General features: G+C 42.5%; 2 protein-coding genes across 5 annotated transcripts in view; both read right to left on the minus strand.

Annotated features, from left to right (window-relative positions):
- Clint1 (clathrin interactor 1) overlaps positions 1-8,509 on the minus strand; it is a 54,042-nt gene extending 45,533 nt beyond the window's left edge. Inside the window, exon 1 of one of the 2 annotated variants that reach the window (XM_051180877.1) lies at positions 8,270-8,509. In XM_051180877.1, the coding sequence (XP_051036834.1) occupies positions 8,270-8,310 (41 nt within the window). In that variant the 5' untranslated portion in view covers positions 8,311-8,509. The remainder of the gene's footprint in view (positions 1-8,269) is intronic. The other variant, XM_051180878.1, reaches the window with a different exon arrangement.
- Adam19 (ADAM metallopeptidase domain 19) overlaps positions 1-15,320 on the minus strand; it is a 1,172,352-nt gene that overhangs the window by 281,938 nt on the left and 875,094 nt on the right. The window lies entirely within an intron of this gene.

Here is a 15,320-nt window from a genome sequence, read left to right on the forward strand (position 1 = left end):
TGCTGACTGCTCTGCTGCTCTAGGGAGCGTCTTATAAACTATTTTTATTACTGTGTGTGCAGGATGTGTGTGAGGGAGCACATGTCATGACATGTGTGTGGAGAATAAAGGACAACTCTGTGGACTCAGTTCTTGCTTTACACCTTTACATGGGTTTCACAGATCAAACTCAGGGCTCTAGACTTGTACAGCAAATGTGTTTACTGACTCAATCAGTAAGCCGTCACACCAGACCCATTACAAACTCCTTTTGGCTTCATGATAAATGAGCTGCTTGCCAAAAGCCCATTCAGCACCAAACAAAACCATGAGCCAAACACACCAAACTAAGAATATGATTCAGGTTGCTGAAATGCAAGCAACACATGACCTTATCCAAACAACAACTTCATGTCACCTGAAAAAAAGACAAATATGAATGGTAGCATATATCTGTAATCCCAGTACTTGGGGCTGAGGCAGGAGGATCACAATCAAGTTTGAAAGTAGCCTGAACATATCACGAGGCCCTGGTTTAAAAAAAAAAAAAAAAAAAAAAAAAAAAAAAAAAAATCAAAAACAACAATGAATCTGAGAAAAATTATAGAAGACACCTCCAAGCCTTATGTACTACTTTTCAGATTTGCTAAAAATGCATGCAACGTCAAGAAAAATAAAATAAAGCTGAATATGACAACACATATCTTTAATTCCAGCACTTGGGAGGCAGAGGCAGCTGGATCTCTGTGAGTTTTAGGTCTGCAAAACTAGACAGAGAAAACCTGTCTCAAAAATAAAATAAAACAAACCCCTGAATTTACAATGCATGTTTTCACTATGAAAACATAAAGCTCTCTAGATGAGTGAAATGCCACAAAAGCATGTGCACATCATGAAACCCTGAACTTTGGGCGTAGAGTTCCTATCTTACACACACTGAGCCCTGGTTCAAATCCCTACCCCTGCACGTTCAGTGTGATGGCATTTCTGTCATCCCAGTAGTTGTGAGGCGGAAGCAAGATGATCAGAAGTTCAAGGGAGCTCAGGGTCAGTGTGGGCTATATGAGACTCTGTCTTAAAGAAATCATTATATCTGGATGTGCTGATTTGTGCTTTAATCCTAGCACTTGGGAGACAAAGGAAGCTAATCTCTGTAAAATAATCCACACAGAGTTCTAGGCCAGGCAGGGTCACATAGTGAGACAGGTGTGTACCTCCACTGCCTGGCTGGTTTTTTTTGTTTGTTTGTTTGTTTGTTTTTTGTTTTGTTTTTTAAAGGAAAAGCAAGATTACAACAAAAAAGTATTACTATTCAAAGTATATATGGCATTTAAATGTTCTAAATTAACAGAAATTCATGTCAAAAACATTCTAAAATAGTGGGCTTTGAAGTGAAATATAAAACCTATTGTTATTGTCCCACATTAACAGAACCATTTGTATTTAACAAATCATTAGTTTAATCTACTCAGAAGTAGCTATATTTGGGATCCAACATGGGGAATATGTTGTATTTCTTTACCTGGACTCACTCAACTTTCAGAAAAGCCCCAGTGAGTAGAAAAAGACTTCATTGCAGAACTGGAAAGCCCTTTCTTTAATGAGTTTTCTTCACATACGCTACTCATTCACTGTCAAGTGATCATGTACTGGGGATGGAGAGATGGCTCAAAACCACGTACAGTTCTGGCAAAGAACCAGGGTTGGTTCCCAGCACCACATCAGGTCACAAACGCCTGTAATTTTAGTTCTACGACCCTAATACCATCTGACCTCTAAATGCACATAAATTCATGCAGGCACCACATTCAGATAAGTAAAAATTAAATCCTTTAAAAAAGAGAAACTGTATATTTGTTACCACATATTTGAGTTGAGTGGTAGCTTACTGCCCAGTTTAAGGATGAAATGCCAGTCCCAATTGGCATTTATGAAGTCTTCTTATGTTTTAGATAAAATGTTTTACATTGGCAATATTTTTAAAATCTTAGGGAAATACAAAACAAGCTGAATGGCACAGTGGAACTGGCAGGTGGGAACTGCAATATGTCTTTTCAAACACTTCAGTCTTCAATATGTCTTTTGAGGAAATAGTCTATAATACACTTCATGCATGAAAAAGCATCCATGAGTTGGTAAAAATAACACAACGCAAGCACTGCAGTATTTAAGACACACCTATAATGCCAGCACTCAGGGCAGAGGGAAGCTGAGGCAAAAGGAGTGAGGTTAGGGGGCCACTCTGTATTACACAGCAAGTCCTTCTATAGCAAGATTCTCTCAGGAATAAATAAGAAATAAAAATATAGCCGAACAACAAAAGCGTGCTCACGCAGGGGCTAGACAGATGGCTCAGTGGTTAAGAGCACTTGCTGTTCTTGCAGAGGACCTGAATTTGGTTCCCAGTACCCACATGGAAAGTCTCTGACTCCAGTTCTGGAGAATCTGCCTCCTCCTTCTGGTCTCCACAGGAACTGTACACAAGCAGTGCACATCCTATATGCAAGCACTCATACACATAAGATAAAGTACAACTTTTTAAAAAGCCCATTGTAAACAATGATCTCATTATTAGGACACAGATCTTATATACTAGTAAACAATCTATTGTATCTTTATTCTCTTACTGTATTCAATTTCCTTAGTGTTAGTGATGATTATACCAGTAAGAAAAATTTTCCCAAGGCGTTAGACAGCAAGGTATTTTCTAAAAAAAGTTTCATGGGTATCACCCATGAAATGGTAAAAACAAATAAGCATGTCTTAGTTTACAGCTGGGGAAGTCGGAGGCACTGCTCCAATACTCCAAACTACTGGTTCTCAGTAGTGGCCTCAAGATGTCAGTTAACGTCTTACCTTTGATCCACCAGTGGCGTCCAGATTCAGTAAGCACTACCTAGAGATAGCTGAATGTGGTGGGAAGTGTCTGGCTAGCAAATATCAATGAACATACAAAAAAAGTAGGCTGACTACAGAAAGTTCACAAGTGACAAGATCAGGTAGTCCTAGAGAGTTAAACAACACACAGCTGGGACTATAACTGTACACAAGAAGCAACAGCAGTCATAAAAATGAACTTCTAAACTAGGAAGTGGTCTTACTCCCTCAAACTGCAGCTTGAATTTATCAACTGACTAGACAGACATAACTTTCATTTTACAAGTGATAGAGTGGATAAGAGAAATGCAAGTAACCTAGGATCTCTAATTAACAAACAAACAGGAAGAAACTTCGAAAAAAAAAAAAGATGGAGTTTGACTTACAAAATAAGAGACTCAAGGAAAGATTGGCATGTCTGGCAGTATTACAGAGGAAGCAAGGAGAACTAAGAGATGTATCTACCAATCCAAACATTAGAAACAAATTACAAGACTGGAGAGGTGACTCAGTGGTTAAAAATGTTTGCAGCTCTGCAGAGGACCAATGTTTGGTCTCAAGCAACTGACTGTAGCCCCAGCTCCAGGTGATCCAACAACCTCTTATGGTCTTCATGGGTACTGACTGCACTTACATGCACGCCACCAACCCCCTCTTAAAAAACAAGATGGCCAGGCACAGTGGCAAATTCCATGCCAGCCAAGGCTAATAGGCAGACTTTGTCTCAAAAACCAAACTAAATAAGAAATAAAAAAAAGGATCATGAAGCAATTAACAAATACAGGACCAGACATTTGATACCAAGGAATCGCCTTCTATTTATGAGGATGACAATGGTATTGTGGTCATGACTGAAATCAATGACTCCTAGCAGATTATGGGAACTCACACCTTAATCCCAGCACCCTGGACACTGAGGCAGGGAGACAGAGGCCAGTCTGAGCTGTACAGTGAGTTTTAGGTCAGTTAGGGCTATACCGCAAGACCCTGTCTCAAACCAATACCACACAAATAAGTAAGACAACTCCTCACCTTTTATGAGTTGATTCATTTTAGAGTAGATAAAATGATTCCCTATCTGGGATTTATTTCAAAATACTATCCTAGGCTACACAAGACTATGTATGTCCCACCTTGCCTTGCCAACCCCCAAGAGAAAGCAGGCATGAATGAATATAGGAAGCATAAAGAACTTTATCATCTAGAGGCTTTATTTTACTTTCCATATCTAGATCTTTGACACTAGCACTTATTTTTAGCTTTTTATTACACTAAATTTCAAATATGGCTTTCTAAATACTAATCACTTTACCAACTAAATTGCATCTCCAGCCCCATTCTTCTTTTAAAGGAATTACTGAGTATCAGAGTATGAAAAATAATACAGGAGCGTGCACACACACACACACACAACCGTGAAACCATATTGAAAAACTAGGAGCATGACTAGTAAGTGCTGCCTAAAATATGTTTACTTAGTACCTGTAGTAGACATATTAGTAAACACAAAAAAGCTACTTGTAAACTAGAACTGAAATGCACACCAAAATGTATGGGGCAGGTAAAGGCCTTTAAGAGGCACACTGGGAGTAGTACTGAACTCACTAACGGGTAATTCATTCATCGTCTCAGCGACAGCAATTCTCAACAACAGCAGTCATTCTCGGAAGATCAGAGCTGACAAGCACCTTCTTACCTTTGATTTCAAGTTCCAAGAACAGAATGGAGACTTACTGACAAGTCGGTGATAAACAAGAGTGAGGGGGATGAAAGAAAAGCAAAACTAGGAGGGTTCCCACTGCAGTGGACTGTAGCAAAGTCCTCTGCCAAGCATGGACCACACTGCATGAGTTCCACAGGACTAATCTAAGACAACAAATGCACACACTTTGTTCAAACAACTGAATGAAGAACAGAGTTTCCCTATTAGGTCAGTCAGACCACAACAGCAGTGCATACAATTCTATCACATTAGCTAAACATCCAGAACTAAAAACAAGAAATGTATGGCAGGGAAAATAACTTAAGGATCTATAATTGAGAGAATAATTTAAAACGTTAAACAACTATACTACAAAAGGGCTGCTGGTGAAACACACTACACCCTGTAAGGAAAGAGGGTTAGTTGGCTTGCAGAGCCACAGCAGCTTCTCTGTATGAGAACCATGCCTGTCACTTTTGCTACATTCCCCAAATTCCCAGAGAAAAAACACTACAGAGCTACAGTGTTTTCAATTCATACCTTGTATGGGGTTATGAATTACAAATGTGTTCAATTTACTACAGTTTTGAATTCAGGTCAAAGATAACAATGCTGGCTAGCTGTAGCTGGAAGTTTCTTCACTTAACCTTCCTTGCCACAGCTGGCCTTGTGAGCAACTAGACAAGATGTGGAAAATGGGTGCCCTAGGCTCTGGCTGGCCTATGTGGCCTTCTTTGCTTTCCTGCTATCTTATGTTCTGCTCTAGACCCATTTCATACCACCAGGAGGCGAAACCACACAGGGGCCTATACCCTGACTTCCCAGAAGTAGGCTCCAGACTATCAAGGGCCAGCCAGCACTTGAAACCCCTCCTTACTTCTGAGCACTGCCACCACACAGAACCCAAGGGCTGCTCTGGGGAAGGGAAACAGTTGGAAAGAATATATTTATCTTTTTGAAGTAAGTCACATTTGCTGGTGGGTATACACTAACAGTCTAAGGCTTCCTGAGTCATGAGCTATACTTATTGATTGCTCCAAACATTTAAATGTAACGTTTATTGGCTATCCTTTTTTGGTTCTACTTTGCCGTACCCAGAACTTCTACAGGCAAGCACTTCACCATTGAGCTATATCCCTCATTCTCATTTTTTTTTTTTTTTTTTTTCCTGAGACAGGGTCTCCCTTAACCCACCTGGTGTCCAAGGGGCTTGTTTCTACTGCCCAAGTGCTAGGGTTTTAGGTATGTGCCTTCATCCATAGCTTTTAAGAAAACTTACTCGCTGCCCCCAGCACTGGGATTGAAGGAAGCAAGTCCTCCACCATTGAGTTATAGCCTCAACCTTTGACTACCATTAAATTTAAAAAAAAAATATTTCATTTTTTGCTCTGTGTGTGTATTGGGGGAGGAGGGGTGATCATGAAGGCCAGAGGCTTCAGATCACTTGGGTCTTGATTGTGAGCTGCCTGATGTAGGCGCTGGGAATTAAAGTCTGGTCTTCCAGAAGGGCAATATATACTCTTAACAGACGAGCCATCTCTCCAGGCCTTTTTAGTTACCATTAAAAATAATAATAATAAACATACTTTGTAAACTGAACTGTCTCCAGAGGAACGAGATTTTCCAAAATCTGCTTGCTGATATGAAATATTAGTTATTGTTTCTTTGATGGGAATTTATTTCGTCAAGTACCCAATTAATCTGAAGTCACACGTAGCCCACAACCATCTTTTACAAATAAGAAATCTGGAGTTTGGAGTCATATCGTCTTAAATTACACACAGGGCCTGTTGGAGGCAGTGCCAGAACCTGAACTCATTATTCCTACCTTAGACCAATACTCTAGCAACCAGAGCTGCCATATTGATTTCCTCCTCTGCCAGTTACCGCATAACTTCATTTCTCTAATAACCAATCACCCCCATCATGCTTTTTTAAGCATACAGAGTGACAGTACTGTACAATGATTCTGCACAATGCTTACATTTTAAAGAATTTTTCTTCCTGCCAGTTAAAGACAAAGGTCAAATGCTAAGCACTTCCTGTTTTAGTCTGTGTGGCAGGTACACACAAGAACTTTGGAAAAGTTCTTGGTGGCTACATTCTTACACATTCTTGAGTAAGTGGGCTCAAGGCTGTAATCCATACTGGGCAAAAACAAGAAAGGAAACATACTTTGCTGTCCCTTCAAACTCTGCAATACCACACATTTGGCTGGGGTGGGGGCGGTGGTGGGTTTACTAGCTTTCTCAGCTATCCTGTCTTAGAAGTAGAAATAGGGCAGTTTTGCAGAGACTTCTTTCAACTTTTAAACTAAGCTGGTATTCTACTTCTTCTATGATACCCTTGAAAGCACCCACTGTTCTGGAGAAGCAATGATTTTTCTCTTTGGTAAACCAAACCAGAGTTTACAAATAGTGAAATGGCCCCATTTAAATTTCCGAACATTTAATGGAAAAATGAACACTAAAACTACTAAAGGAAACTCTTTAGACTTGCAGCTTCTCAATGAGGTTTATCTCACTTCCAAGTCAGAAAACTTCTCTTTCAGAAGCACGCTGACATGAACGTGTTTCGTTATACAGAATTGTGTGAAACGGAAGCCCTTGGCTCTTCATCGTCTGCCACAGCCTAACAGAGACATACTGAAGTTAAGAACCCAGTTCTTTCCATTCTGAAAAACAGAATCTTTAAGCACTTGACCAACTTCTTAGGTAGAGAAGCAAATTGGCACTGTCAAACTCTGGTTCCTTCTGAAGCATTATCCAAGTTGCTGCAAAATATGTTGTTTTCTGGGGTCAAGAACAGCTCCTTCACTTCCTGGTTTTGGGTTAGGCGGGTGGCTCAAACGAACTGCTTTCTTACCACACTTATTGCATAATCACAAAAAACCAAAAGAAAGAGGGCTGGTTAAATATTTAAACTCTTATTTCCTGGTGACCTAGAAGACCTACTGTTATATTCGATATGCTCTTAAGGGTTCCTCAGTATACCAAAGGGCACTAGAGTTATTTAGGTCTGAAAGGAGTTAAAAGCAGGTCTACAGGATATACAAACTTGGCCTCCCCGCCCCCCCTTTGGAGACATTTTTATTGAAATGGTGTCTTAATGGAAACGAATGAAACAAGAAACTTGCTCAAAACTAAGAGCAGTGGGAAAGTTAGAGGGAAACAATTACGAAAAGTTGTCTGGTCATCTGCTTTCACTTAGTGTGAAAAACCAGAAGGGTGAGTCTCCTCTTCCTGCAACTCCAGCCTGCCCACAATGACCACTTGTTACACCTCCCTCCCACCCACTCCACTACAGGCTCACTAGGAATTAAAATGACTCTTAACAAGCGAAAGGGGCATACCGGGTCAGGCCTAAGGTGTCTCTGGGGTTAAACCCTGAGGGGGACAGTGGATCTGTGTACCACGTCCCCTCTTCCCCAAGCCCGGCCTGGTGTCCAGGAGGCCAAACTTCAGGCTGGGTATGATCAAAGCATCCGCCTGCCAGGCGAGGGGTAGGGGCGCGGTGAGAACGTCCCGGGGAGCAGGGATGCGAGAGGGTAAGGGAGGTTCAGGGACCAAGGCCCAGGCCCGCAGCGGCCGCCATCACCAGGCCGCGGGGCGAGGGGGGGGGGCGTGCCGCGCGCCCCCGCGCGCCGGACCACCGTGCGCACGCTCCCCACCCCCGCCGCGGCCCCGGCCGCAACTGCCCCCGGATACTCACGCTTTGTCCACCAGCTCCCGCACTTTCCACATGTTCAGCATCGCGCCCCGCGCGGCCCGGCCCGCTGCCGCCCTCCGCCGTTCCCCACGGACCCCGGGACGCCTCTGCGCCGGGGTTGGTCCAGGCTCGGGTCGCCGCCGCCACCCACCGCCGCGAACTCTCCCTCGCTGGAGCTCCTTCTCCCGGCCACAGACACGGCGCCGCCGGTGACACGTCGAGACGCGGCCGCACCGGCGCTGCGTGGGGCGGAAGTGGCCGGCTTTCCGCCCGTGCCGCGCGCCGCACGCCGGGAATTGTAGTCTGCGCCCTGCGCTCCTGAAGCGCGGGCGGGCTAAGGTCGCCCTGGTTTTGGGGCGGGCGGGGGGCGGGGGGGGAAAACCTCTGACAGCCTCCAGGTGATTGCCATCAGACTTACTCATGCTCACCTTCTTCAGATGCACAACGCTGATACTAAGCTTGACTACAACTACACGGGTGTGATTGGCGCGCGTATTCTTTCTTTACGCACCTGTCTGCATTTGCTTGCAAACATCCAGGTGCCTATACATTGCTGAACTGAGGGATGGGAGTTGCGGGGGTGCGGAGGATACGGGGTTGGGGGGCGGGTGAATATCCAGCTTTGACCAGTGAAGAATTTTATTTTAAATCCTTCCCCACTCTAGTTCTATGATACAATGATTTACCTGGTACCCTCTTTGGATACATTGTTACAAGCCCCAGAAACTCAGCTCATAATCGTTGGGAAACCAGAGAGCCAGCACTAAATAGACACAGCATACCTATATGTTTTTTATGTGATACAACCAGGAACTTTGTAGTTTTAATTTCTAAAAGCATACATACATACTGCTGTCTGAGACCTGCTAAACTAATTGCCACTTGTCACGTTTTCACTTATTTATGTCAAAGTAGGTGATAAAATTTGAAGTAACTTTAAATTGCATTTTAGGCAGCTTCAATTTTATAGGTTTTGCCTGCCCTGGTGGCACACTGCTTTAGTTCCAGCACTTGGGAGGCAGAGGCAAAGGAATCCCAACGAGTTTGAGGACAGTCTGGTTTATGTAGGAAGTTCTAGGTACTGTCTAGATAGACAGTAAGGCCTTGTTTTTAAAAATTAAATATTTATGAAAATATAAAAATATTTAAAATATTTAAATTTAGACAAAATTATATTTTTTATTGTTTACTTTAAAAACAGCCACTATTTACTGAGCATCTTCAGGATGGCTCAAGTGAAGACTACAGCTGGGACTCCTGTTCCCTGGAAGCTTACCGGTCATAACAATTAAAACATAACAATTAAAATAAATTTCATTAGAGGGAATTTTTTATTAAAATAAAGAACAATGTTATAGACAAAGATGTCTGAGGAAAATAACATTAGAGATTATTTAGGGCTCTTTGAGGAGATTGAATGTAAGCTAAAACTGAAATGATACAACAGAACTGGATATTAAGAACATTAAGAAAAGAATACACAAAACAACTAAGATTCATAATGTAGGGGAAAACAATGGCTGTAAGTAGCAATGATCCCAGGTTGTCTGATTACAGAACCTTCAGTCAAGACACCTATTCAGTTTTGCATTCACTTGGTTATTGGAAGCTGCTCTGGAAGCACTTCTGAAAAAGAGCAAATTAAACTGAGAAGTTCAAAAATGCAGAAACCAAAATACAGCTGGCTCACGTAAGCCTTAAGATAGGGGCCCTGGAGATCACTCTTAAGGTGGAGCGGTGGGTTTGGGAAGGGAGGCAAAGAGACGGAGGCAATCAGAGAAATGGAGCTTTCAAAAGCAAAGTTTAATTTTCCTGTTGAAAGTATTGTCCAGCCCAAGGTTCAAAGGATGGAATGTGGCCAGGGCAGATAAGAGAAACTGCTTTGCATAAGTAAGAGCTCAGCAAGCTAACTTCCAAACAAGCCAGTCCAGAGGACACCTGCAGAATAGGCTTGGCACAGACAAGCAGCTTCCATGCCCTGGGCTCTTCACAGCAGTGCACAGCCAGGCTTACCATTTACCCGAAAAATAAAATGTGAGTGTCTCATACTCCTAATTCAACACCAAGTTTGAGTATATCTAGAATTAATCTGAGTCACCTGTGGCATGTTTAGCTAATGTAACAGTAAAACCCTTCTGTCCACTTGAGCCCCCCAAAAGGGCTCAAAACGTGTTGGTTTAAAAGGTGGTCTCCTGAGACTAATCATTTGCATATCAGCAGAGAGTTCCATTTTTACCTTTTTATCTTGCAAGTTGGGGAGCAGTTTCCATAGTAACTTCTTTATAGCAAGTTAAATATGTCCAAGGTAGGAAAACAAATGAGGAAATGCCCTGCTGATCTTCCCCCCCCCCCTCAGGAAAATATTTTTCACTAAATGAGCTGTTGCTTTCAAAGTAAGGCTAAACCAACTTGTTCTCTCTGAAAGGCAACATCCTCAGCTGTTTGTTACTCACAATGAACAGTCATTGGCAAACGGACACCAGCTGCTCAGCTCAGGTGGTTGGCTCTCAAGTGGTTCCTCGGGAGAGCACTGAATGACAGCCATGGAACAACATTTTTACCAAAGAACACAGTTGAAGTATAGGGGCTTTCAGGTTCTTATTCAAAAATTTGAAATAAGAGCTCACACTACTGGTTTTCAAAGTAGCAGGGAAGCTTTATTTAAAGCAAAGCAATAGAAACTATTGGAATACAAAAAAATAAATAAAAGAACTCAGAATCCACTGCAAGGGAGCAGCTGGTCATGTGAGCAAAGGTACTCAAGGTCCATGATTATTGTTTGGTACTCCCTTTTATGGGGTTTAAAAGGAGGGATGTGGTTGCTAAAGGATGTGATGAGGAGTGGTTGTGTGTTTGGTTGATAGATTAAGTCTTAAAAATCATTTTTATGCTGCACATGTCCATTCCCAATTATGTGTAGACATAAGATGGTAAAAGTAGAGGACTGTTTCCTCAAAGGCCATTTAAGGTTCCCATTTAGCCCTAGTGTCCATGCCCCCAAGCCCCACTTCAGGCTGGTGTGGCATTTCTAGTCATTATACTGGATACATTTCAAATATAGTTGGACAGAAATCATCTGTGTTTGATTGTTGTTAGGTAAGAAGAAACACACTCCATTGTTCAGGAGGAGGAAATGGGTAATTCAAAGTAGGTGTGTGGGGGGTCTAAGGTTTCTAGGTGCATTGTTCAGAGAGGGTTTTGTGCTCATAGGATATGCAGGTGAAGGAGATAGCAAGTCAAGTGCATTAGTAGAAGAGGGGTATATGCATAATTCACACCTACCAGGGTCCCAGGTTACGACTCCTATGCTTGCCTGCCCCAGCATCATCCAGACTTCCAAGAGGACCAGTTGGCTAGGGCATGTTAGCTAAGACCTGTAATCCTATCACTTAGGAACTCAATCAGGAGGACTAGCATGAGTTCTGGGCTAATGTGGCTACATACTTTGTTCCAGGACAGCCTGAGCTACAGAATGGCATGCTATCTCAAAAATAGAGATGGCCAGCAGCTGAGAGCACTGGCTGATCTTTCAGAGGACCAGAGCTTGGTTCCAAGCACCCGCAGTGTAGCTCAAACCCTCTAACTTCAGTTTCAGGGCATCTATTGTCATCTTCTGGCTTCTAAGAGCACTGGGCACACACAGGTGCATAGATATACATTCAGGCAAAATACTCAGAAAAAAGTAGATGGTATGGTAATTCAAAATGAAAAAAAAAGTGAACAAAGCAAGAAGACAACAAAGAAACAAAGGACCAATTGCAAGCCCTGTGGTTGGCTGACACCCTCTAATGATGTCTCCTCTAGGACCATTTATTCCCAGGCTCAAGGTGGGCCAGAACTGGGCTGTTTCTGCCCAATATTCCACCCACTTCCTCCACTCCTGGGCAATCAGAACTTTGCTGCAATGACTACTCTTGTGCCCACTCTTTATTTCTTCCTCCTCTCCCTTTGCAGGTGGCAGAACTGCATTGGCACTCAAAACTCTAGCCACCTTTTCTTGCTCCCCACTCCCTTTTTTCTTACTACTCACCGCCATAAACCTCTACACCTCTAATGCCATCTAAGCTTCTTGTCTGTGATACCCAGGCTGACCCAGGAAGTAAAAACACATATCTTAGCTTTCTGTATTTGGGTCCTGAGTTTTGATTTTGATCACACCATAGTGTTTTTCCTCTTTAGAAGGGACAATACTTCATTTCTAAATGTGTTATGTGGACTGCCACCAAAAGCTAGGTGGATTATAGATTGTGCAACCCCTAGGGCACCATTTATGTAGACTATCATGAATAGGCTATACAATCAACTAGGAGGAATGTAGTTAATGCTTGTAGGATAAGAGTTGTGAACTAAATAGCTGGATATTGTGGTACACACCTTTAGTCCCACTACTTAGGAGGCAGAACTAAATGGATCTCTCTGAGTTTGAGGCCAGCCTGGTATTCATAGCCAAGATCCAGGCTCGTCAGGGCTATGTAGAGAGACTCTGTCTCAAAATAAAATAAAAAGAGTTGTTGGCTGAGGCTTTGAGACCTTGGGGCCAAGCTGGCTGGATTTAACATTTTAATCTTTATTTTGCCACTCACTAGCCATATATTCAAAATTATTTTACATTTTAGTCTCAGTTTTAAGAATAGGGAGAATTAGAGATCTATCATGAAGGCATTTTTTTTCAGATACTAATTTTAGGACAAAATTAATATTCAGTGTTACCGACAGTCCTACTATTCTAAAGTTGCTAATGGTAATTATCTGAAGCCATGAATGTTATGTACTACCAAGTGTTCAGTGGATCTCTGTTTCAGACACTGTATGGGGTGGTAGATACACAATTGTACATAAGTTAGGCACCACAAACATGTTAATAAAGGTTTATAAGATAAAGTACAGGCAAGAATTCTTGCTGTATATCACAGAGTGTATATAACTCCTCATGCCAAGTCCCACATAGCTTAAGTGCTCTTTAAATTCTACCTCATGGAGCCAACTCTATGGTTAAGAGTGCTTTCAGCTCTTCCAGAAGACTCAAGTTTGGTTCCCAGCACTCACAAGGAGCATTACATGTTACTCCAGCTCCAGGGGATTTGATGCTTTCTAGTTTCTTCAGGCAACTGCACACATGGAACACACACACACACACACACACACACACACACACACACACACCAAATAAAATCTCAAAACCTAAGTTTACTGCATGAAGATGGGTAGATAGCTCAGAAGATAAAAACACTTGCTTTCTAGAGGACCCCAGTTCACTTCCAAATGCCCACAACCACCTGTCACTCCATCTCCAGAAGATCAGTTGCCCTCCATATCACTCACACACATAGCCACACACTCACACAGATGTACATTCCTAAATTTAAAAAAAAATTAATAACATCCTATCATGTTACTACTAAATTCTTTATATGAATCCAAGCCTTTCTTTATAAACAAGGGATTTGGCTTACAGCGTATCCCAAACCTAGCCATCCATCAGTAATTCATGGACATCTTTCAAAATGCCAGTTTTCTGGTCTACCTCTTGAACTTCTGATTCCGTTTCTTCCATAATGCTCGTTTGTTAGTGACACAATCATCTAAAACCACCTTAGGCAAAATAAAAAGGCCTTAAAATATACCTTAGGGGTAGAGCTTTTCCCTAGTGTGCACAAGGTAAGGAAGATAACATGAATGAACAAATGTTGGGATGACAAAACCATGAAATCAGAATTGGAAACAGAATTCTCCCTCTGATTTTCATCCTACTTGTATGCAGATAGGCATCTCATTGTTGAGAGGAAAAAGGCCTAGTCCCCGTAGAGGGACAGTTGTCATTTGTTTTCAGTTAACCGCCCTTGTACCCTTGCAGGAAGAGGTAAATTGTCTCATCTAGGAGGCTAACATTAGGGGTGATGATTCTGATCAGCTCAATTTGGAACACATATCCATCAAGGCTAATCATCCCCAGGGGAAACTGATTGCTTTGAGCTGGTTCACGTGCCTCCTCACAGCTGAATTTAAGTGGCGGGCAACCCTAGTAGAACCATACCACTAGTCAACCACACGCTCTTGGATGCAGACAAAAGCAGACACCAGAGTTGAAGTTCGGGACTCTGCATTTTCAGACCAAACAAAGCTTAAAGTGATTTTTTTTTTTTTTTTTTTTTTTTTTTTTTGCCAGAGCTGGGAATGCCCTGGACTAGGTTTGACTAGTTTTGTTCTTCCTAGTTACCTGAATTCCACAGACAGCCAGGGCAGGGAAGATTAGACATGAAAATAAAGGCAGGTGGAATAACAGGAAAGAGCCACCAAGAAAGAAGACATAAAAGGCTTGTGGCTGTTGCTGGTTGCTGTGTAGGCAGCAGGTAAGTGGACTATCCAGTCTATCATTGTTCACTGTTCTGCTGATGATTGGGCCCTTCCTGCCTGAAACTCATCCCTGCACTCAGCAGGCTCAGAGGGGCCTCTTCAGAGAGCCTGGTGGGTGTGCTGCAGAGAGAATGCAGGCCTTCCTGGAGATGGGCAGGTCTGAGTCTGGGTACAGATGGCATGGAGTGCTCCCTACCTGCACGCCTCCTGGCTTGCTACTCCTTTCTATCTGAACCAGGAGAGCCTGGGAGGACAAGCTGCCACTAGTGTAGGCCTCTTGAAAAGGATGCCATCTGTGTGGCCTTGGGAACTTGTTCTACACAGCTAAGGCAGATGCAGGGCTTGGGGTGGTTGTCAGAAATGATGGGCTAGCTTGTTTCTTTTTATTTTCTAGGTTTATTTATTTTAACATTTTTATGTATGAGTTTTTTTGTGTGCATGTATATATGTGCACCATTTGCATATCTGGTATTTGAAAAGGTAGAATAGGGTGTTGTATCCCCTGGAATTAGAGTTAGACAGTTGTAAGCTGCCGTGTGGGTATTGGGAATTGAACCCAGAGCCTCTGAGCACTGAGCCAACTCTCTAGCCAGGGCTAACTTATTTTTAAAGAAGGGATTTCTGGAGCCAGGTGGTTGGTGGCACACACCTTTAATCCTGGCATTCAGGAGGCAGAGACAGGTAGATCTCTGAGTTCCAG

The sequence above is a fragment of the Phodopus roborovskii genome, unplaced genomic scaffold (assembly GCF_943737965.1).
Source record: "Phodopus roborovskii unplaced genomic scaffold, PHOROB, whole genome shotgun sequence".
NCBI lineage: Eukaryota > Metazoa > Chordata > Mammalia > Rodentia > Cricetidae > Phodopus > Phodopus roborovskii.